Here is a 24,331-nt window from a genome sequence, read left to right on the forward strand (position 1 = left end):
CTTCCCTGAAAGGATGATGAGATATTAGAATGGGCTGCCCATGCATGTGCTGGATTCGCTTTGGCAGGAGGTGCTTAAGGAAAGCCTGGACATGGCACTCAGTACTCTGGTCTGGTTGCCACGGTGGCGATCGCTCGCAGGCTGACTCGCTGATCTCAGCGCGCTCTTTCCCCCCAGTTTATGCCGCCATTCCGCGTCCTGCCCGCCGCACATTTCGCCTCCCGCGGGGTTTGGCCCCGCCGCGCTGCCGTAGCGCCGGTAGCGCGTTGCCTCGGAGCCGCGTTGGCCGCGGGTGCCGGCGATGTCGTTCCGCGACCTCCGCAGTGAGCGCGGCCGGGGCGGCGGGGCCGGGCGGGACGGGACGGGACGGGACGGGACGCGGCACCCCCGGCTGCGCCTCCCCGCTGCTCCGCTCGGCCGCACGCGGAGCTGCCGGTGGGCGGCGCCGCGGGGGATGCAGCGCTGAGCCGGGGAGGGGTCCCCGCTGCCGGGGTGGCGCAGCCCTGCACGGGCGGGATTCCCCCACAGCTGAGCGCTGTGTCTGCGCTGCTTCGGCTCAGTGAATCCCGTTAAAAACGCCTCTTTTCACTTGGGCGTGTTTTCTGTTGAAATGATATGATCTATGTTAATTATTGAGGTTTAATTTTTTTAACAGGCTTTACACTGGGTATATCGCGTGGTAACTAAGCAGCACTCTGTGGGAGATGGCAATCTTGGCAAAGCCCTTATTGGCTATAAAATAAGAAATCCCTGCTCTTCCTCATATTTCAGATTTTACTGAGATGATGAGGGCGCTGGGGTATCCTCGACTCATATCCATGGAGAATTTCCACACCCCAAACTTCATGCTTGTGTCAGAAGTGCTGCTGTGGCTGGTGAAAAGGTTGGTGATGAGGCAAATTTTGGGCTGATGCTGTGATCTGGGGAGTGTGTCAGAAGTGCTGCTGTGGCTGGTGAAAAGGTTGGTGATGAGGCAAACAAATTTTGGGTTGATGCTGTGATCTGGGGAGTGTGCTTGGGAACTGATGGTGTGCTGAGAAATTAGGGAATTCAGTGATATTTAATCATTCTTTGAGCTCTGCTGTTCTAAATACCAGATAGAAATGTAGTTTGCAGGTTTTTAGCGTCATGATGGAGTCTGCAGTAGCAAACCTAGTGACTCAATGCTGGCAGAGGTTTGTGGACACACTCATTCAAAAGTAGCCTTATCTCTCTCACATGTTCTCCAAACTCCACAGCCATCCTGTCCATGTCTGACCTTTTGTCCAAACAGGGTGATCTGTTGTGGGAACTTCACCAAAACTCAGCCAGTTCTTGCCTTGTTGCTACAGCCTGGTATTGTCCTCTATCCACATGTTTAAAAGAAATAAAATGGTCTGGTTCTAATCTTCTACTATCCAGTTGCAGTTTTACACCCACTTAAGCCATTGACAGACTTTGGTTAAATATTTCTGGATCTTGAAGTGTTATTTGAATTATACGTTACCTTCTCTCTCCCACTTAAGTGCAAAATTAAGAGTTTTTTTTAAAGATTATAAGGTAGAACATTATAATTGAATCCAACATTAACTAGTTTGCCTGATTGCTATTTTTTGGCCTGGATTAATAATTAATATCCATTTAGTTGTTAGAAATTTGCTGAATACTCTTGCAGTTGTAATGAAATTGGGATATACTCACAACCATTCAGAACTACTTGGACTAAGTTGCCTAAATAGTCTTTAAAATGCTGCTGTTACACGGAGGGTCCAAATTACTGAATTTCCTTTTATTCTTCCTTGGTTCCTGAAGACTGGCCACTTCTAAAAGTTTCTGCATCTCACTGATGGGTTTTTTAAGCATTTCACAGATTTCAGTTTATTTTCCCTTAAGTTTCCTTTACTTGTGAAAGGAGAGTGTTTGAAATGATGTCTGGCCATGAACTTGTGCAGTGTGTCAGGTTTTACAGCTCCTGCAGTTTGTACAAACCCCCTGTGTGCACTCCAGGCTCTGGATGCCCCAGTCTGCAGTAGGAATTTATTTACACATTTATTCTCCAGTCATGTCTGTGCTTACTTTGTGTTTGATTTTTGCCTCACAGATGAAGCAGGCTCTTTAATGTTGCCAGAACCTTGTTTTGATCTCCAGCTGTTGTTTGCACAGGTATGAACCTCAGAGTGACATTCCTGGGGATGTGGAGACAGAGCAGGACCGGGTTTTCTTCATCAAGGCCGTGGCTCAGTTCATGGTGAGTCTGCCCAGGAGCTGTGCTTGGGCTGAAGTCCTGAAATTCTGAAATCCTGGCTCCATGGCAGCTTTAGAGCTTTTCTCTTAACCCCACAGAGCTTCCCTGCAAGGGAAGTTGAGTTTGTGTTGCATTCTGGTGCTGCTTTATCCCTGGCAGTGCCCAAGGCCAGGCTGGACAGGGTTTGGAGCAGCCTGGGACAGTGGGAGGTGTCCCTGCCATGGCAGGGCTGGGACAGGATGAGTTTTGAGGTCCCTTCCAACCCAAGCCATGCCATGATTCTGTGATCCTGTGTCTTGTGCTGCTGGAAATTTGAAGAGACCAGGGCATGCTGTTACTGACATTCTGTACTTCCCTCTCCAGAGCAGGGATCTAAATACAATGTTGGGATCTAAATACAACATTGGGATCTGAATACAATATTGGGATCTAAACCAATATTCCTCCTCATCTCTCCTAATTTATAAAAGGTAACAGTGGAAGACACAGCTGTAGATGGGAAATGTTTTTAAACCATTTAAATTGTTTTAGAATAGATCCCACCTTGATTATTGCTAACTTTGGAGGCCTGAATCTTTTCTGTGCTTGAATTTTCATAATTTCTGGTGTTTTCATTATGATATAGAATCATATTTTGGGTCTATGAGATCTCCCATAGATCAAGGCACGTGGTTTTTTCTCAGATGAATTTTTTTATGCATGAGCATATTTGGATTGGACCATCAAATTTTTTAGTCTTTTGGAATAAAATAACATCATCCTTCATAAAATTCATGTTATTTGGAAGCAGTGTGAGCCTTTGATGTTATCACACACTTAGATTAACACTCTTCATTATGTGAAAAGAACTTTCTGTGGCTGTGGGTGGATCTGGAAGCAATGGAAGTTTTTATGCTGATACCAAAGATGAATTGCAATACTTTAAAAAAATTTAAAATGTATTAAAATGTCATTTTAACAATATTTCCCTTGTCATTTGTGAATAGTGTGCACCATAAATTCTCTTAATTCTTAATTTTGCCATGTTCAGAGCAGGGCACATCCCTGTACATATTAGAATGTACTTTTGAGCCCTGGAGCATCATGAGATGGAGTGAACAGGTCTGTTTTATTTGGAAGGGTTTCCCCCTCCAAGCACAAGTTTGGAAGCAGAAATAATGTGATGCTTTTCAATAGCTGATTTCATGTCAGAAATCCCAAGGGTTTTAGAGAATTACATAATATGATTCAGAAAATTAAATTAATGGAAATTACTTTAGTCATGCTGTGCTTAGCCTCAGTTAATATTAGAAGTTAGTGTGGGGATTATTGTAGGTTTTCAGCATTTTCAGGATGAGAGAAGCTTGTAGACATTTCCTTAATAATTCACTGTCCATGCAATCCACAATTACCTTCCCCAGAAGTTAATGGCTTTATGCATCCGTGGGCAGATGGGAGATGTGATGGAGACAGAATTGTCTCAGCAGAGAATGTCAGGACAGATCCATCACCAGGGAATGGAGCTGCAGCTTTGCTCTGCTTTACTGAACAAGGACTGAGGAGGTGTTAATTTTCCACACAAATTAACTACTGCTCTGTGTTCCTGGCAGTTTGAGAACTTACCAAAAGTCCCTTCCCAGACCCCAAAGTTCTGAAGTGCCTGCAAGGTTGCCTTAGGTGGGTTTTTAATCAATTCCCCCCTTAGAGCTGCCCTGATCAGTGGGGCTCAATACCTGGCTCCTGCCTAAGCCCACTTTGATCCAAATTTGAGGTAGAGTGCAACAAAAAGCCTCCAATGAGTTCATCTCATAGAAGTCCATTCATGAAAACAAACTCAGCAACCCAAGGGCACAAAACCTTTGCAAGAGTCCGACATCACAGAAAATTTGACTTCATGATATTAATAAAGCAGATTGTGAACTTAAGCAAATTTTCTGGCTGTGGCTGCTGATCTTGCTGAATGTTTATATTTTTGTCAGCATTTTAACCGTCTGATCTTCAGAATAAATAGCTGTGGTTTTTAATGGTTCTGTAGAACTAGAAATGTTGTATAAGAAAACAACTAATCAAATAGGTGTTTCAAAGATGAAGTGATGGAGGTGACTTTCCAAACATGAAGTTGTCAACATGGAGTTGACTCCACAGTGCCATTGTGCCAGTCTGAAAAATATATATCTACTTCTCTGTGTATTTTTTCTCTCTTTTTGAGTAGCCTTTGAATGAAAAACTTTTTTTTTTCCTCTTACTAGACATTGATTTTACTCTCTTGAGGGTGAATGAAGCTGAAATTGGAACTTGTGTCTCTAAAAACATCCTTTATAATTTAGTGCATCAGTCCCCTTTGGATAGAGGATGTTTAACAGAGTCTGCCAATTTAATGACCACTTCTCCTATAATGGAATACTTGCTGTTTCTGCAATTAATTTGTTAGATTGCTTCTACTGCAAGGGAAGGGAGGTGAACATACCTGGCTTTTCACTTTGTGTGCTTTGTGTCTTGGCTCATTTGAGGTCATTCTGAGACCAGCATTTCAAAAGCAATTTGTGATATTTTGTACTGTGAGTCTTGTATTCCCCTGGCTCAGGTGCACAACATCAGGAGCCTGTTCTGGAACTTTGGGCTTCAGTTTTCAGGAGCCACAGAAGATCCTGAGTTGGGACTTTGAGCTCTGGCAGCCCTGGGGCTGTACCCGTTGCCTGGGGAGCCTGTTCAGTGTCTCACCACCCTCTGGGGGAAGGAGCTTTTCCTGAGATCCAGCCTGACCCTCTCCTAACACAGCTCCAGCCATTCCCTGGGTCCTGTCTCTGCAGACAGATACAGAGAGTCATTTTCCTCTGCTGGGTTGAGATTTTGGGATGAGAGAGGCAAGAGGAAAATATTTATTGGGAATTAAAATCTCATTTTAAAGTCACAAAATCTTGACAAAATACATCTGAATAAGCATGGGCCAGCATCCATTTGCCTTGTTTCTTTGGAAAAGCTGGAGCCACATCCATGGTTTGTAGTGTGGTGCTTTCTCTCTTTAGTTGCAAAGGATTTTTTCCTTCAGTCCATTATTCAGTGAAGCTCAATGCAGAGCTTATAATTGTATTTTACCAAATATTACAATGTCTGAGTCTCTTCCCCCAGCTTGAAGATCCTGCTCTGCCAGAGCCTGAGGGAATGAGAATTCATTCCAGGAGCAGTGTAAAACCAAAGCTGTGTAATACCACCAGTGACTCATGGATGGGCTCTATCTGCTACAGCATTCTCAAAGGAGAAACATTTCAGCAGCAGTTTCATCTTAAAAATATACTGAAAAGAAGAAGTTAAGTCACTTTTGTGCTTCATGTGTCATTTTTAAGCTTCGTTTTTGGATCCATAGATGGTGGTCAATTTTTTTTTTTGCCTCCTTGTTTAGTTATGCCACCACAGACTCCCTCAAAGTTTAATCTGAAATTTGTGGTTGGCTCCTTGAGGCTATTCATTTATAATATGAATTTACTAGGAATTTCAGGAACAACATTTGTGTCCTTTCTGTGGCAGATAGTAATTTCCCCCCGTTATTATTTTGAAGCACAAAAAGATAATATTAGAATTTTCAGTATTTTTTCCCTTATTGTTCTGTCTTTACCTTTCAGAGATGGAAGGCAAGGGAATAAAATCACTAATATCATAGCAGGGAAAAAAATTGAGAGGAGCAGTAAAACATTTGGAAGGTGCTGCTGGAAGAGAAGACAGTTAAATTAGGATAACTGATCTCATTCTTGCAACTCATTAAGTGTGAAATTTACCTCTGTGCAGCATCATCACAAGACCTGGGCAGCACTTACTTTCCACTTAAACTTAATTTGAATTTAAATGGTGCATAGGGTTTTTGCTGATCTTTATTCAGGGAAGAAATGATAATAGTTTGAGGGTTTTTCTGCAAATGTTCTGACATGCAGAAAGAGCATAGCTTTCAGAAAAATTTCTTCTAGAAATACCAGTATTATGATGAGGCAAACTGGGGGTCTAAACAGGAGGAATTATTCTGTACAGCAGAGCCTGGTGCCCCCAAAAAGAGCTTTGAGTGCAGATAACTGAGGATTTTGTTCCTTGTGACTGCTGAATTGTTTCTTTCCTGCCCAAGGCTACCAAGGCTCACATCAAGCTGAACACCAAGAAGCTGTACCAGGCCGATGGCCACGCCGTGAAGGAGCTGCTCAAGATCACCTCGGTGCTCTACGGGGCCATGAACACCCAGGGAGGGGAGCATGCACACCTCCCCGAGGAGGACAGCACCAAGTTCAAGTTTGATCTGGGCTCAAAAGTAAGCAGAGCTGCCACTCTTGTGTTCACCTGGGAAAACTCATCTTTAAGTGGAGAATGTTCTGGCGAGGCAGGGTTTTAAGTCAGACTTTCAGGAAGTGGGGTTATGTGAGTCTGTGATTTGTTTTAATCTCTGAATTCTCAACCAGATGCATAATACAAGGTATCTTGGTTTGGAAAGACAGGTGTCTGCTAAGGAAGGCAGGAGCCTCCCCTGAACTGGAAACTGTAAACCCCCTCCCTTCGATTTGTTATAAATTTGAAATTAAGGGGCTCTCAGGCAAAAATATGGGAGCAAAAATAACAGTTCTTTTATTAGGAAATTAAAAAAAAAAAACAAAACAAAAAAAAAAACCAATGCAGGAAATCAAAGAAACACTGACAGAGTCAGAACACAACCTGACACCCTGTTGGTCAGGGTGCTGGTAGCAGTCCAGTTGGAATTGTGGCTGCAGTCCTCCTGGAGTGTCAGGGGTGGTTCTGTTGGAACAGTGACCCTGTAGAAAAGGGTGTAGTCTTCCTCTGAAGATCCAGTGGAAGAGGCAGCTGTTCCTCTGGGAATCCAGTGGAAATCCAAGATGTCAGGTTCTATCCCATTGGGAATGCTTGGCTCCTCCCTCTGGGCAGGGCATTTCCCAGTGGGATGCTGTAGTTCTTCTCAGTCATGCAGTGCCATTCGATGGCCTGTTATCAGCAGATGTCTCCCGGGAGGGGGGAGTGGTTGTGGAAGAGATCAGGAAAACTGCCCACTTAACAGAAGACAGCTGCCACACCTCTAACAGATGGTAAATAGAATACATATTGCATGGCAATCTAGGACACAAGGCAACGGTGGCACAAAACTGGTTCTCTTTGTATTAAAATCCTGTTGACACCATAGAAATATTGGAGTAGGCTGGAGTAAAGATTATTTTCTACCTACTAAACTTTTGCAACAGGAGGATCTTGCAAAATACTGACTGAAAGTTGATTTTCAACCCATTTGCATTGAAAGAAAGGGAAATCTTCCTGTGACCCTAACAGGCATCAAAGCTGTTGGAGCCCTTAAAATAAAAACTCTCTTGGTATTTTAAAAACACCTTCTGTAAATATTACAATAAAACAAAAAATATACCCAGCACTTTGCTAAATAAGAGGAATCTCTGTTACTACTTCTGTGGAAGATGTCCCTGCCCATGGCAGGAGTGGAACTGGGTGGGCTTTAGGGTCTCTTCCCACACAAACCATTGTATGAGTCTGTTCCTGTGATTCTTGAGAAAATGGCAGACCCAGAAGTGATTCTCCTCTCTGTAAGTCTGCTGGGTCTCTCTAAAAAAAATAACAAAAAACCACTTGGTAGATGCTCAAAAGTTCATTACTTCCATTGCAGACTGGTCCCATTCCTTTTGCTATATGAAGTTTTTACTTCTGCTTATGAAAAAGGTGATGTTTCTCTTTGTCCTGGGCAGCACATGAACCAACAGCTGGCTGAGCCACTGTTCTGAGGAGATTTGTGGGGTTTTTTTCCTTGGCCTAAAGTATTTGGGGGTTTCTCTCAGAAACCTGTACCTGACAGAGCCTCACCTGGACTGTTTCAAAGCCAAGACAGACTCTGTCCATTCTGATTCTGGTGTACAATGTCTGGCAGAGTTTAGACCTCCAGTGCAATTTTGTCATCAGAACGAGAAATGCCATGGATATTCTTTGTGATGTTGGGCATTCTCTTGCTATTCAGTGCTGTTGCTGTGTTCCCAGATTGCTGACTTGAAGGCAGCCAGACAGCTTGCTTCTGAAATCACCTCCAAAGGAGCAGTCCTGTATGACTTACTTGGCAAAGAGGTGGAGCTGAGGGTAAGTACGTGCTGGAGAGCATGGAAAAACTTGTGTTGACATGGTGTCTCAAATGAAAAAAGGGAAAAACGTCTCAGTTCTTATTAATGTTTGCATCTGACATGAATATTCCATGAGTTTGAAGGAATGGGCCTGATAGTTTGCATTTTCTTCCTACTGCTGTTCATGGCTGGACTGCAGGCAGCCTGAGACAGCAGCCTGGCATTTTCTCTTCAGCAGAAAGCTGAAATACTCCCTGTTTGGAAATACATGTGCAGGCTGTGGTGCTGGGGATGGATATTCTAACAGATAAATTATGAGTTCTGTTAGTTTTCCAAGGGCAAGGCTCATTATTTCTGTGGCAGGAGCTGGAGGCATCAGAGCCTGCAGGGTACATGTTCTTCAGCTTAGCTGAGGAGAATGGAAATCAAAAGCTGTTGTGTGAAGTCAGTGCACACTGCCAGGAAGTCTTGCCATTATTTTCTTCGGTGCCTTTATCTGCAGTGCTGGAGGTTCTTCATTTTCTGAAAAGGGACTTTAAAGGAGGGAGACCCTGCATGGTGTTGGAAATGTTCAGATGTCTGAGCTGGAGGGAGTGCACCTTTCAGAGCTGTAAACTCTGAGCCTCCACAATTAATGCTCCCAGATCCTTGTTTGATGGAGTACAGGTGTTTCCAAGGCTGGCTGATGCCCTGGGAAGCTCCTCCATGGAACACTGCCTTTCCTGCTGGATCCATACATCACTGTGGTGTGCAGGGTGTTAATACTTCAAAAGAGAGGGAGAAGTGATAATCCAGTTTAACTCAACATGCAGCAGTGTCACAGAACTGTTAATCAGTTGCTTCTCCTCTTGCACTCTGCCTAATTTCTTGGCTTTGGAGGAGTTTTCACAGAGCTGCTGTGTGATGTGTTAATATTTGCTTTAGTGGAGATTTGGACCCTTTTGCTCTGAGTACAACATCCCTGTAACTCTTCTAAAAGTCAAATGTAGACCAGTTTAGGCATTTTTAAAAGTACTCAAGCATTGGTTTGAATTGGGGGTTGTTTAGTCACTTGAAATCAAGGCTTTGAGGACACCGAGTTTAGAACTGCGCCCTGGAATAGGGCCAGGCACAAGTGGAGTGTGCTGAAAGCAAGAGCTGAAAAATGAGGAGATGAGCATGTGCTTCAGTGCAGGCACTTCTTAGTGGGGCCATTAAGAGCTCTGGAGTGGGAGCCTGCTTAGAGGTGCCATTTCTGAAAGGATTGGATTTCTTAGAGAGAGCAGTGAGCGCGTGTTCCTTGTGGCTGAGCGCACAAGGTGGGGCCAGCTGATCCTGTCCGGGTGCACAGGCTGTGTTTTGCACAAAGGTTTGGCAGATGGAACTTCTTGTCCCTAGGAAATGCTGTTCTGAGAAAGGTGACCTTCTGTGCCATTAGCTCTGAGTGCATGGCCTAAAGGCAGCAGGTGACAGTGACAGCACAGGGACAGCCTCCAGAGAGCTGCAGAAAATGCTTTTGGGCTCTGTTCCTTGTGATTTGGGGCTGGTTCCAGGGTTTTTTGGTGATCTGTTAAACCTGAAGGTCCCATTTTTGTCTGGCCTGTTAAAGTCAAGTTTGGTACATGCAACAAACTCGAGACTTGAGTGTGTAGCAAAGCAAACAGGTTTCAGAATAAAAGTCAGGAGATTGCAGGAACCAGTTTGGCCGTGAAATTTTTACTTTTTAATTATCAGCCCCCAAGTCTGTCTTTCACCTGAAGTATGAAATTTGCCCATCCCAGGAGAGGCTTAGAGCCAGATGCTGCTGGGTTTTTCCCTCACTTTGGGTGTGGGCTTCTTGTCAGTGCTGAGGGCAGGCAGGAATTGCCCTTCCTCCTCTGCCACATCCTCCCTGGATCCTTCATGGGGAAGGGCTCAGGAGACTCAGGAATGGCATCCTGCCCTTCCCACCCCATTCCAGGTGGCAAAGAATTGAAGCTCATTCTGGCTTTGGGTGAGTAGAGCTTTGCTGGTAGACACCAAATTAGTTGCCATTAAACCAAGATTACTTTTACTGCTTTTTAATTATTGATTTCCATTGGTTATTTTCTTCTGGCAGTGCCTGGCTAATTAATGCTCACACTAATTGGCACTGCCAGAGGGTTTGTGCTGTTGGAGGGCAGGGGAGCAGAGTGGTTTATTCCATTTTATTCCATTTTATCTCCTTAAATCTGTTGCATGTGCTAAAATCTATCAACAGCTGCCATAGTGTTTAAAGGAATTTGAAAACATGGGAGTTTTATGTTCCCTAAACCTCTCTTCTCTTTATTTTTCCAATCCATTCATTTCCAAATATTTAAATTAAAGCTCTTCCTACCTAAGCTTCAACAGGCTGATGATAAATCTTATTTCTAGCCTAAGTGAAGATGGCTTCATTTTCCAGGAACTATAAAGGAAATGCCAGCATTTGGCACTAATGGGTTGACTTGATCTGTTTTCACAGTCTGAGCAGCTTTTGGGGAAAGATCGCTGGGGAAAAGTGAAGTAAAACTCATTATTTCCTTTGGAAATGTTGACTCTAATTTGCTCCACAACCTTTACCTTCTATGTTGGAGTCTTTTTGTACATAATTTGTATAGAAACTGTGTAGAAAAACTTCATACATTAGATAAATTTCATTGCTCCTAGTCATGAAACACTTTTTTTAATAAATTACTTTCTGAATGAAAACAAATTTCAGCTAGAGAAGCGTTTAGGGGAATGGTTCTGTTAGATTTATTGGAGGTAGAGAGTGCTGTAAATGTATGTACATATTTTTGTGGAAGAGTTGAGGTCTGATTTCTTGGAAATATGGTTCTGTGCATTTCTGAAGCCTTTGCAAATACCTTATTCTCTGACTGAATATACAGTTCTGTATATTTAAACTGCTTCCCAAATTAATCTGTATTGCTAAAAAATAATCTTTCATTAACAACAGAGGAAGAAACAAAACCTACAGGGTTTGCTGAATTCAGACTATGGTGTTGTTATGTGGGAGAAAAAATCCCAAACAACCCCCAAAGCTGGATTGTCAGATGAAAATCCCAGATATAATTACTGAGTTCTGTGGAAGCTGTGCTGTTTCTAGCCCAGCTGTGGATGAGCACACTACAGGTTATTGGTGTCTTGTGGCAGTGCTGGAGACGCAGAATTTTTATTTAAAAACAAATTTAAGCATTACATTTGGAAGGTAATTTGCAGCTTCCAGTCTTGCTGGTCCAATCCTGGAGCACAGAAATTGCAGCTGGGATTTGTAGAGTTTAGTGGAGCTGATGAATGAGCTTGGTACCACGCAGTGAGATCCCTAAATGAAAAGCCAATTCTATGCAAATTCCATGCCTGGAGAAATACATCTTCATCTTTATTGTTTCCTTTCCTGCCAGGGGCACTTTCTCTGCATTTCATTACTATGTGGCTTTAATTTTCAGAATATTTACAGTTACCTTTGGAAGAGTAAGCAGGCATGTTGAGTTTTTTGCATGGGGAAGGTGGGGTTGATTTGGATTTGAGAGGGGGATGAGAGATTTTGTTTGGATTTCTTTCTCTGTCTTCCTACACGGTACTAAATGAATGGAGAAAAGAAGTTGTTGAAAATACCAGTCTGTGATTAAGGCTGTCAAACTCCAAATCAAGAAAAGTAGCAAGGGAATTAATGTCAGCACTCAGGCAAAATGCAGCACTGCTTCCCTATGCACTCCCTTGTCTGGGACCTACACAGCTGCCATGGTATACATGGAAAAAGATGTTGGAAAAGCCAGTGGTGCTCTGTATCCTAAAAACATGGCAAGGTGGGGGAAATGGCCAGATGAACTTTTGGGGGAAGGGAGGGATGATGAGCTGGACCAAATCATTCTTCAGCTCAAAACAAAGCACCAGTGAGACTTTCAAGGGCAGTTGTCCCCAGCTGAGGAAGGGTTCTCTTGAATTATCCTACAATGGAAATCCAAAAGGAAAAATTCCTGGCTGTTTTTAACTCTGAGTGCCTCCCACTCTGCTTCTGCCAGAGGTCCTGGGCCACACTGGCAGGAGCCTGTCAGGAAGCTGTCCTGCTCAGACTTGCTGAATTATTGGACATGGGAAGATAATGGAGCAAAAAAAAAAAAAAATCCACAGGAAAACTGCCTCTATGCTGCTGGCAGGCAGAAAGATTTCTGACCTCTCAGGCTTGTTTTCATTTTATTTACCTCTTAATTAGCTGGAAGCCCTGTAAAACTGAAGAAAAATGAAAATAATATTTTCTTTTAAGGCTTTTAGCTTGTGCTGAAGATGGACAATGCAGTGGGTTTGTGTCCTAATGCTCCTCTTGGCACTTAGCCCATATGTGCCCTTGAACAAAGTGTTTATTCCCTGTATCCACTCCTGTAAATAAAGGAATTGCTGAATTTGGTAGATTAAAGCTTTTAACAGCCACATGAAGTATTTGCCACTCTGTGGAGGATAAATTCTGGGCACTGCTCCCTGTTATTATGGATGCCCACAGCGCCAGCTTGTTCCCAGACTGATGGGAGGCACTGAGAATCTTGTTACCAGCTCAGCTGGGAAAGGCTGGAATTGAACTCTTCAGAGAGCCTAAGGCATTTAGACCCTGCTGTGAAACTGAGGCAGTGTTAGCTCAGCACCAAGCCTTGCACTAAGGACATTTCACTTGGATCTCTTTATTCCCAGCTTTTGGATTAGAGAGCCCTTCCTTCCCCTCCTTCCCACTCCCAGCACAGCTGCTGGGAGGAGAGGGAGATGTGATTTCAGAGATGGCTGCATCCTCCCTGCTCTTTGGAACTTAACTGCAAAAAGTCATTTTATTGACAATGTTCGAAACATTTTTCCGCCTGCCAAATGTTCCTTCTGGATACGAGACACTGCCTGAGGGAGGCTGATAAATGAATTTCCCTCATTTCCTGGGCTTTGGTTACAGAGCTGCCACACACAGAACTTGTAGTGGAAATTTGTAACTTGAAATTGCCACAACTCTGGAGAATTACTTGGTTTGCTTCAGTTTTTTTGAACAGTCCTGCTTCTAACCCAAGCCTAACCTCTCACTGAAGAAGAGGGCTAATTGCAAATTGGGAAGCCAAAATTAACCCTTGCACCTGTGATGCAGGGTTGAATCAATATTAGATAGCTTTAACCAGGATGCAGTGGTGTGTATGTATTTAAAGCCAGAAATCATTTTGTGTGACCTTCTTTGAACAGTCCTGCTTCTAACCCAAGCCTAACCTCTCAGATTTCATAAAGCCAGGAGTATTTAGCTTGAAGAAATGGCATCAGCTGTAAAGGAGTGGTTGGCACATTTCTCCTGGCATTTTGGGGACTGGTTATGTCCAGTGGAAGGTGTCCCTGCCCATGGCAGGGCGTTGGAATCAGGTGAGCTTTCAGGTCTCTTCCAACCCTGCCCTTTTTTCCTTTGTGAACCAACCAGCAGTGCCCATGCAAGGCCATTTCCAGCTGCCTGTATTTGGAATTTCACTCACAGGCTTAGCTTCTGCTCTGGAGCAAGAAGTTCCTTGTCATGTTCCCACAGTCTGGAGGAGACATCCCAGCCCACCTCCTGGCCAAGGAGCCATGAAGTGACCCCCTGTAGTCCTGAGGACTGATCCAAGCTTTTCCAATGTAGTCTGTCCTCAAACCTTTCCCAGAGTAAATGAAAGGTGAGGATTCTGAGGGTGTGGAAGGATCACAGGAGGCACATCCTGGGGTTTGTGAGCTGAGGATGAGTCAGTGGCATCAACTCCAGAGCCAGAAGATGGATGGAGCTGGTGAGGGAGGGAGCAGAGCAATGTAAATTCATCCCTGTCAAAAAGCTTTAAAGTTCCCTTTCCTGCCTCAGCAGAACCACATGCAGGTTACTTCTGATTCTTTCTGATCCATTGAAAAATTAAGTTTTCTCTTGCTTCTCTCTCCCAGACCTCCTTGTGACATGGGTTTTACATGCTGGGATAGCTGAGGGTTTGGGGCACTGATTGAGGCTCTGCTTTGCTGAGGAGGGAAATGTCTTTGTGGACACCCTTTGGAGACTGCTGAGATGGGCATGAAACCAAGCAGCATAGTCTGGAAGCAGAAAAATTCTCATTTGCCATGACTTTAATGTCTTGAGGGGACAGATGGGCTGTTGGGAAGGGTCAGATTCCTTCAGAAGGATTAATGTCCCTCATGAGCCTCCCTGTTCCAATAGTGCCAAGTCCTGGATTGCTCAAATGTGGTCCCAGCGTGGATGAGTGAACTCCCTGAGTAACCAAGTCCTACAGGAGAGCTTTGTGGCCTGCAGGGGCAGCTGGAATTGCCAAAGCCCTGTTTGCAGGGAGCAGGGGATGTGGGGCTGCCTGGATTGAGGCTGAAGTGGCAGTGAGGAGTGCACAAACTTCTGTGTGCATCAGGCTTAGAACTCCTGGGAAACAAAAAAAAATATTTAACCTGTGCTCAAAAACTCAGAAAAAGAACCATGGAATGGTTTGGGTTGGAAAGGACCTTAAAGATCACCCAGTTCCACCCCTGTCATGGCAGGGAAATCTTCCACTATCCCAGGTGGCTCCAAGCCCAATCCAGCCTGGCCTTGGCACTTCCAGGGATGGGGCAGGCACAGCAAGACCAGTGTGCTGGGAAAAAAGCTTTAATTTCTGTTCCTTACCACAAAATATGTGTTTAGAAAGCTCTGCTAGACCTTGAGCACATCAGAACATGTTATTACACCACATTTATCATCAGTGACTTGCATGCTGGTCATGCCTAATTACTTCTCTTGATTCCTTCCTGCAGTTTAGAAAAAGAGTGCATCCATTTTTCCATACATCAGGCACACTGGGAGCTCCTTTATCAGCTCCTGGTCCATAAACATGGAAATCCAGTACCAGTTGAAAATGCTTCCCTGGGCATATTTGCAGAATGGGTTTTGCAATAGTGGCTCTTCATTGTTAACTGGGAATGAAGCTAGTGGGGAGGGATTCCCAGTAAGGAAAGTGGTGGATGCATTTGCAAAGGGTCCTTCTTGAAAAGAGATATTAAAGATACAACTTTCCTCTCTGACAGTGTTCCTAGGGTAGCAGGAAATGGCCCAGTGACTGTTACCCAGGGAAGCTGTGACAGACATCCACAAAAAAAATCAGTGGTTTGATAGACTCAACATATATTTATGTTTCCATTATATTTCCACTAAATATTACTAATTTTCCATAATATTTAAAATATTTTCCACTTAGACTTGCTACTCCAGAGAGTCAGAGTTAGAGGCTGTGTTGTAACAGTGAAGTTACTCTGCCCGTTCCAAGGCAGAGTTTTGGGGATAGCTGTGTGTCCAGAGGATTCTCCTCTCCATCTCTTGAGGTGTGGGGGGTTAATTGCCCTGAACGTCTCCTTTCCAGGCTAACTCTGATTCCACAATCTGAAAATACAAATTCCTGTGTTTCCACTGCTCTGCATTTCCCTGACAGATATTTGCAGGCAGGTGTGTCAGTAGGACTGAACCTTGTAGGAAACGAGCTGGATTTCTGTGGAGGACTGTGGTGTGTACATGGAACTTCAGGCTCTTAGAGGGAAGGCAGAAGAAGGAAAGACATTAAACTTGCATCAATTATTCCACCTCAGAAGTTTCTCCAACCCCATCAGCTCCCTGCCCTGCCCCACTGCAGTGCCCTGTGCATGTTCTGGGCTGTTTCACCAGGCTGCTGGAGGGGAGCTGCTGAGGGAGTTCTTTATGATTACAGACTGCAGTCCTTGCTGTTTCTTTGACCTCTTTGCAAGTGGAAAGGACAATCATTCCCATTCCTCTGCTGTTTTGTTTGAAGTGTGTTGGCTCTGTGGCACAGACCCTCTGAGCCCACTTGGCAGGGCAGTGTGTGCACCAGGCTGGTCCTGGCAAGGACCTCACAAATAAACAGGGATTTTGCTGGTCCTGGCAAGGGTCTCACAAATAAACAGGGATTTTGCTGGTCCTGGCAAGGGTCTCACAAATAAACAGGGATTTTGCTGAGCTTCTGAAATGGTAAATGTTCCCAGACAACTGAGGTACATTATTCTTCCCCACCCTACTCCAAAAACATTTCTGTATGGAATTATTTGGAAATTTATGTTGCTCAGACCTTTTGTATCTTATTTCTGCCCAAATAAACTTTCTGCTTTGGAGTTTGTTTTTCTCTGCACTTCAGGCAGTGTGAGCAGTCACTGCCACTGACAGATGTAACTGCTGTCACTCTCCCCAGCAGAATTTATTCTCCTTTTCTCATGCCAGGAAAATGAGCCTTTGTGCAGCATGTGCTGGGATTGCTCAGACACCTGACCCAGCAGAGGAATAAGCTCAGCACAAAGAGCTGCTTTTATTGTTTTTTATGGATGAGCTCCCAGGTTGGGTTCACCCTGCAGTTCCTGGGTGAACCCACATTCCCTGGAGCTGGTGGGAAGGAAGGAGGCTCTGCTGGAGCTGAGCTGTGCAATCTGGAGAGTCTGGCATGGCATCTTAGCAAAGTTATTGAATCTGCTTTCAGAATTCCTCCTGTGGTGGGCTGGGTGCAGCTTGTGGCAAAGGATTTTTAGGTTCTTAATCAGCTATTTTCTAGAGAGATGCTTTCTCATCTTTATGCATCTGTTACCAAGTGTTTTGCCAATGCAAGATTGTTTTAGGGACATGGAGGTGCAGAATTCCCTGTCTTGCCTTCCAGTGCCAAGCAAGTAATCAGAAGTTTTCATGTAATGACCAGGTCAGTGTTTAAGGCATCAATTAGACAATTGCACAGTCAAGCCCATGTGTCCCCAAAACTGCTGAGAGGGATGTTTTAAATCCTTTGGGATCTAAACAAGGATCACTGGGGGGTGTTTGAGGAGTCTGACTCACTCAGTTATCAGAAGCAGAAATGCCCATACATCTGCACATGGGAGGCACATGGAATCATGGAGTATCCTGGGTGGGAAGGACCCACAGGGGTTATTCAGTGTCAGTGCAGGACACCCCACAATCCCAGCCTGTGCCTGGGAGCATTGTCCAAAGGCTCCTGGAGCTCTGGCAGGGTCAGTGCTCAGTGTCCACCTGCCTGGCACAGTTTGGTGGCTTTGTAGTCCTTGTAGCTCCACACTTTTGGGCTACTGTGCTCCTCTGCCTGCTCTGGTGTTTTCATGGGTTGTGTTGTACAGGTGATGGAATCTTCTGTGCCCTGCTCCACGTGTGAAATCAGAGCAGTTGCCAAAAATCTGCCTTCAAGAATAGCTGCAGTCAGACACAGCACTCCCCTCATTTGGAAAAGATGTCTTGATTGCTCCCTCCTGCTCATCTCAACTCGCTTTTTCATCATCTCCTGGTCTTTAAATCATCTTAGCCTTGGTGAATAAACACTAAATCCTACCCCATTTATTATGCAGATGATCCTATCATTGTTGCTTGATCACCCTCAGTTCTGCATAAATTAGTTTCTTTGTGTAGTGGTTAAATGTATTGGTTCATTTTATTTCATAGGAAGCAAGGACAGAATCTCTTGGCAGACCTTTGGAGATAAATGAGGCTGAGAAGGTGATGAAAATTGCCATTAACAGCGTTCTGGTAAGCAAAATAGTGTTTATTTCATTACAAAATTATAATTTTTCTGCTGCAAGAAGAAATTTGCTCTTTTTATCAACAGCCTGGGGTAAAGAGTGCCAAAGCCATCACCTGCAGCTGCAGTTGATGCATCTAAGAGCTGCTCTTAGCCTCTCTAGTGGGAGAAAACACACTGTAGTCATATTCCCTGCCTCTGTTGGGCACTTCACCCCAAAAGCTGTACAGGAGAGATAAAAATTGCCCAAATCAGCACAGAAATCTACACCCTCTACCCTGGCTCTGGAGGCAGGACAGCTGAGCTGGCCAAGGGGTGAGTGAGAGCTGGCACTGTGCTAATGAGGATTCTGCCAGGGCATCCCTGTGCTCCTTGGTGTGAAGGGCTTCTTGCCTGTCCTGCACTTGCCAGCACTGTCCTTGCTCCAGTGCCTGGCTTCCTGAATTTCTGAGCCTTCAGCTGCACTGTGTGAGGAGGGAGTTAATTAACTCCAAGTGATTCCTATCAATTATTTCATTGCAAACTCTATCCAGTCCAAATGTTTGACTACAAAAGTGGAGTTCCAGGTTTAAACAACCAGTGGATAATCAAGAGAGATTCCAAGCAATCTTCCCTTATGTTTTGCTCCTGCCTGTGTGAATACTAAATGTTGTTAATGTACATTTCTTACTCCAGCTGTAGAACTGATGAACTGAGGGCTGCATGAGAGAGAGATTGTCTTCCTGGCAAACAGCAGTGGCACACACTCAGCTCATTAATCCTGGCCCAGTCCATGGAATGACCTGCTGGAGCTGAGCAGCACTCACAGCTGGAATTCCAGCAGTGGAATCCTCCCTCTCCCTCAAAAGATGCTCATGGTTTCCTTTTCTTGAGCCTGAGCACACTGGATGTACTCAGCTGATTTGAATCAGTTGGAATATTCCCACTTCCCCTCCTGGCTCCTGTAGCACATGTTGAAATGTTCAAGATGCTTCCCAGATTTTGGAAAATATGGATAAAACAAAACTTAGGAAAGGATGAAGATATTCAGATATAGGAAGTTCTTTATAAAACTGACTTGTATCTTGAAGAGAAAAGAAAAATGATGGAAGCTTAAAATTCCCTGAAATAGTACCAAGAAACAATTGCATTTCTCATCTGTTTATTCAGAGAGAATCATGGAATCATTAAGGTTGGAAACAACCTGAATGATTCCATTGAGATAAAATCCAAAAATACCTTAATGATGCCAAAAGATAGGCTTCTTCCTGCCTTCTACTGCTTCTTCATTGAGAAGGAAAATTAAAGTTACAGCTGTGGGATTTTTCCTTCTTTAAGAATGTTGGCAGAAAAATCAGGTATTTTACATTTGCAAATGTCCAGTTAATTTATTATCCTGGCCACAAAGAACTTCCGAATTTCCACTGCCTACTTGACTAAACACAGATGAGATTATCCAGAACAATGTTCAGCATCTGAAAGATAAATGTAATTATCCCAGTGCCAGCCATGGTTCACCGTCCTTCTCTTTCAGGAAGAAGTCCAAAAGACCAAAGACATGTTGAGTAATGTGGCTTTGGATGAAGCCAGTTTGGAAGCCAAGATTGAAAAACGAAAATTGGAGCTGGAAAGAAGCCAGAAGAGGCTGCAGACTCTGCAGAGTGTTCGGTAAAGATCACGAACTGCTTATCTACTGCAGGAAGGAGTGTGAACAGAAAGGGTGGGACTGGTGCAAACAGTGCCTCTGTTCCCAGAGGTTTCTGGTGCTCACCACCAATTTGAAAAATTCCTTCTGCAGCCCTTGTTAGGATCAGATCCTCTGAGCACTGGTACAGTCTGCCACAAGATTCAAAGAATCACAGAATCCCAGACTGGTTTTGGTGGGAAAGGACCTTAAAGCCCATCCAGTGCCACCCCCTGCCATGGGCAGGAACACCTTCCACTATCCCAGGCAGCTCCAAGCCCCGTCCAGCCTGGCCTTGGACGCTTCCTGGGATCCAGGGGCAGCCACAGCTTCTCTGGGCACCCTGTGCCAGGGCCTGCCCACCCTCACAGGGAACAATTCCTTCTCAATATCCACTCTAAATCTCTCCTCCTTCAGTGTGAACCCATTGCTCCATGTCCTATCACTGCAGTTCCTGATGATGAGTCTCTTTCCCTCCCTGTAAGCCCCATTGGATACTGGAGTGTTCAGGTTCACAGTTTGGGTTGATTTCTGGCCCTTAATTAACATGCAGGTTTATACAATGTTCAATCTGACCTAATATAAAAAAAAAAATAGGAACTATTAGACAAGGGAGTGGTGGAAGGAGTGACCTGGATTCACATCCCTGTTTTATCAGCACCTCTTTGCAGGATGTGGAGCTCTGAGCAGCAGCAGTTGTTTTTGGGGTGCATCACTCAGCTCTCAGGTGTAATGACATCATCACTTCATCATACTGTCTAATTAAACCTGTAATGACCCAGGACACTTTTGTAGCAAGTAAGTCCCCAGCAAAGTAGATGATTTGCCAGCCATGCTACACATTAACTTTGTGCAGTTATGGAACAGTAGGATAAATAATCTAACATTGCCTTCTGAGGGGGCCAAAATGCTGCCTTTGTGCCTGTGTGAAAGGAAGAGGGAGTTGTACACAAACCCCTTCTCTTTGCTTTATGTAATTCCCAGGATTGTTTAGTGAGGGACTTTGTCTTGAGCTTTTATTCTGTGAAAACTTAAAAACAAGAGGTTTTTTGGTTTAGCAGATATGGAAGGGCAGCTGCAAAACCAAAATTGCATTTCAGAATTCTGTTTATACAGAGCAATATTTATAGACCCCTAGAGATCACAGAATGGCTTGGATTGGAAGAGACTCTAAAGCACATCTCATTCCAAGTCCTTGCCATGGGACATCTCCCACTGTCCCAGGTTGCTGCATGCCCATAAAGCCTGGCCTTGAGCTCTTCCAGGGATAGGGCAGCCCCAGCTTCTCTGGGCAGATTTCACTGAGTTCCCTGTGCTTGCTCTCCCCAGCCCTGCTTTCATGGATGAGTATGAGAAGATTGAGGAGCAGCTGCAGAAGCAGTACAGCACTTACCTGGAAAAGTTCCGAAATCTGACCTACATGGAGCAGCTCGTGGATGATCATCGACGGGCAGAGCAGGAGATGTTTGAGGTAGGACACTTTGGAAATGCTCAGCAGGACTGTAGAGCCTGCAGATGAACAGAAAATGTTTTAATTCCCTTTTCCAAAGCAGCACATGAGGAGTTGATTGAGTCACTGGCAGGTGAGGGACAGTCCAGTGACTGTGGCTGCTCCTGGCCAAACACAACAGCACAGCTGCTAAAGTTAAACCAGTTAAACCAGTGCAGTGATGGTTCTTGCCAGTCTCTGCCCCCCTGACTCATTTTCAGCTGCTGGATCTTGTTCCTGAAGAATGTTTTCAGAATTTCTGATCTTCCTTTTGCAGCATACAATGGATGTGTTTACTTCTACTGTCTGCTGATGTATAAGGGTTTCTCAGCACAAGGCTCTTCAGTCTCCTCAAAGTATCAATAGAAAAAGCCAGGAGCAACAGTGAGGAGATCAGATGTGCTGGGATCTTCCCTCTCATAGACTTCAGTCTTGTTTGGCAGAATTCTGCCTTCTCTTGACTTGTGAGTTGTGTCAGTTCAGTGTGATTATCCTCGTGGACAATCTGTATCCTGTTTTGTTCCAGACTTTTCTTTGGGGTTTACTGGACTGCAATGTTTTCAGCTGGCCTTTCCTTTGACTTCCAGCAGCTTCTTGTTTTGTTGTTATCTTTCTCACAGTCATTACCCACTCTGTCTTCTGTTCTTCATTGAAAACACATTTGAGTGAACCCTCTGCCCTGGGATCTCAGTGTTGCTGCAAGTGCTGCACCTGGAGTTACAGAATCACAGCATCCATCCTCTGAGACCATCGAGTCCCACCTGGGACCCATCCCCACCTTGTCACCCAGCCCTGAGTGCCACATCCAGGCTTTCCCCAGGAATGGGAACTCTACCACTCTCTGGGCAGCCCCTTCCAGTGTTTAACAGCCCTTTCCATGAGGAAATTCCTCCTGATGTCCAACCTGGACCTCTCCTGGCACAGCTTGAGGCCATTCCCTTCTGTCCCGTCCCTGTTCCCTGGGAGCAGAGCCTGACTCCCACCTGGCTGTCCCCTCCTGTCAGGAGTTGTGCAGAGCCACAGGGTCCCTCCTAAGCCTCCTTTTCTCCAGGCTGAGCCCCCCAGCTCCCTCAGGAATTCTCCAGACCCTTCCCCAGTGCCCTGGAGCCACTCCAGCCTCTCAATGTCCTTTCTGTTGTGAGGGGCCCACATCTGGACACAGCACTCAAGCTGTGACCTCATCAGTGCAGCCAATTAACCCATTGTTAATCAATGCTTTTTCATTCCACCACCACCTTTGGGACACAGGGAAAGCCATGCTATTGAGAAGTCTCAAATATTTTGCTGCATTATTTGTTTGAGGGATAAAATATCTTTTCAAAGCTGATGTGGGCATTTGGCAACTTGTGAATCCCTCTGAACTAGTTTCCCATCAAGCCTCTCTTCACAAGCACTGTGTCTGTACAAGTTTTTTCATCTCCTATCTGAAGTCAGTTCTAGCTCTGTGTTCCAGTTCTTCACCATATCCTTGTCCCCCACTCAAAAAAAGTCTTCAATTAAATCATAATCTTGAAGTGAAGCCTAAAATCTGATTTATCCCTTCTGTTCAAATGCCACTGAGACTTCACAGCCAGAGGAGAGATGCTTTGAACTGAGCTACCTGAAAGTGTTTATGAATTCAAGAGCAGAACTTTGTTAATGAGTTATCCTCAGCTCTTTGAGGGATTTTTGTTAAAAGATAATAAGACAAAGAAAAAGCCTTTGTCATTCACGGCTGTGCTGTGATTAGAATATGGAGAGCACACTTTATTTTCCTTTTTTCTTCTTTCTCTGAGACTCCTGGGACCCTACCCATATGGTTTGGTTTGTGGTTGCCTAGGATAAGCAGGGAGCAATGCTTCAGTCTAGTGCAGAATTAAAAATTATAAAAGCTGATGACAAAAAAACCACTGTTTTGCTTGGCACATTTCTATCAGCTGTACCTAAAAATACTTGGAATATATAAAGGATGAGACTGTGACCATCTCTTTGTGGGCAGGAGCCCAGTGACTCAGGCAGCCATGAGTGCTTTGCTGCAGAAGCTGTTGCTTTGGTAGGAGAAGAGGGCTGTGTGTGTATGTCCCTCTTCCAGCCAGATATTCAGAGGTGCTGGAGTCCAGACTGGGATTTGAAGTCATTGTCAGATGTCAGTCCTCAAAATCAAACTCCAGGACTTGGGGACTGAAAGAGGAGAAGGCTCCAGGGACACCTCAGAGCCCCTTGCAGGGCCTAAAGGGGCTCCAGGAGAGCTGGAGAGGGACTGGGGACAAGGCATGGAGGGACAGGACACAGGGAATGGCTTCCACTGCCAGAGGGCAGGGCTGGCTGGGATATTGGGAAGGAATTGTTCCCTGGGAGGGTGGGCAGGCCCTGGCACAGGGTGCCCAGAGCAGCTGTGGCTGCCCCTGGATCCCTGGCAGTGCCCAAGGCCAGGCTGGGCAGGGCTTGGAGCAGCCTGGGACAGTGGAAGGTGTCCCTGCCATGGCAGGGGTGGCACTGGATGAGCTTTGAGATTCCTTCCAACACAACCTATTACATTATTCTAATCTGGGTCCCAGCTAAACCAAGAGACTTGCTGGGGAACTCTCACCCAAACCAGTGAGGAGATGCACTGTTTAATCCATTTTGGGTTAATCTCTGGCCACCCTGGAGCACAAGGATGTGTCTGTCACTTCTTTTGGTCTTGATCTGCTTTTCAGGTGGTTCTTCCACACTTTGGCTACTTTATGGTGAGCCAGAACTGTGGGTTATTACATGCTTCAAAAAAAAAAGAGAACATTTTGCTCCAGAGCAATGCTATGCTTGTTGTCCTACAGTTTATAATCTTGTGTCATTTTCAGCATCAACAGAGGAAAAAATAACAAGGATAATTACATTTAATCTATTTTAAAACACACTCACTCCAGCTGTCAGATACACTGAAAATTATGTTGATTTTTTTCCCCAACCCTGATTTGTCTTTTGTTCCACCAAACAAATCTTAATTAACTTCTGCAGTAGCAGCATGAGGCAATTCTTTTATCATTGCTGTGTATTTGCTAAAGAGCTTGCCAGCAAAAAGCATCAGCAGAGTAATTAGATTAATCCAGCACTCCCTGTGCTGTTCTGAGCTCTGCTTCCTGGGCCCCTCTCCTTGAGCTAATCCACATTTTCAGGAGTTTTTGTTCTGATTGAGAGCCTGATGCTGTTGCTGAACAATGAGCCTGATCTGTGCTGCAGTTGGACTCAGAGTGGTTGGGTATCCACAGCCACCACCCTGGGCCAGAGTGCAGCTCCTGATTAGCAAAGTGATTTAAAGATTTTAATTAAGTGCCACTAAGCAGTTGAGGCATTCCAGCCCCTCCAGAGCTGGTGGGTTTGTACATTTTCAAGGTGTTTTCTCCAGCCCCG

General features: G+C 44.7%; 1 protein-coding gene across 2 annotated transcripts in view; it reads left to right on the forward strand.

Annotated features, from left to right (window-relative positions):
* Positions 1-271: 271 nt before the first annotated feature.
* Positions 272-24,331, forward strand: part of CLUAP1 (clusterin associated protein 1) — a 56,442-nt gene continuing 32,382 nt past the window's right edge. For both annotated transcript variants that reach the window (XM_041406174.1, XM_041406183.1), the window contains exons 1-8: positions 272-323; positions 772-883; positions 2,143-2,227; positions 6,315-6,494; positions 8,228-8,323; positions 17,735-17,818; positions 19,324-19,457; positions 20,803-20,944. In XM_041406174.1, coding sequence (XP_041262108.1) covers positions 302-323; positions 772-883; positions 2,143-2,227; positions 6,315-6,494; positions 8,228-8,323; positions 17,735-17,818; positions 19,324-19,457; positions 20,803-20,944 — 855 coding nt within the window. In that variant the 5' untranslated portion in view covers positions 272-301. The remainder of the gene's footprint in view (positions 324-771; positions 884-2,142; positions 2,228-6,314; positions 6,495-8,227; positions 8,324-17,734; positions 17,819-19,323; positions 19,458-20,802; positions 20,945-24,331) is intronic.

The sequence above is a fragment of the Onychostruthus taczanowskii genome, unplaced genomic scaffold (assembly GCF_017590055.1).
Source record: "Onychostruthus taczanowskii isolate IOZ18803 unplaced genomic scaffold, ASM1759005v1 scaffold10, whole genome shotgun sequence".
Taxonomy (NCBI): domain Eukaryota; kingdom Metazoa; phylum Chordata; class Aves; order Passeriformes; family Passeridae; genus Onychostruthus; species Onychostruthus taczanowskii.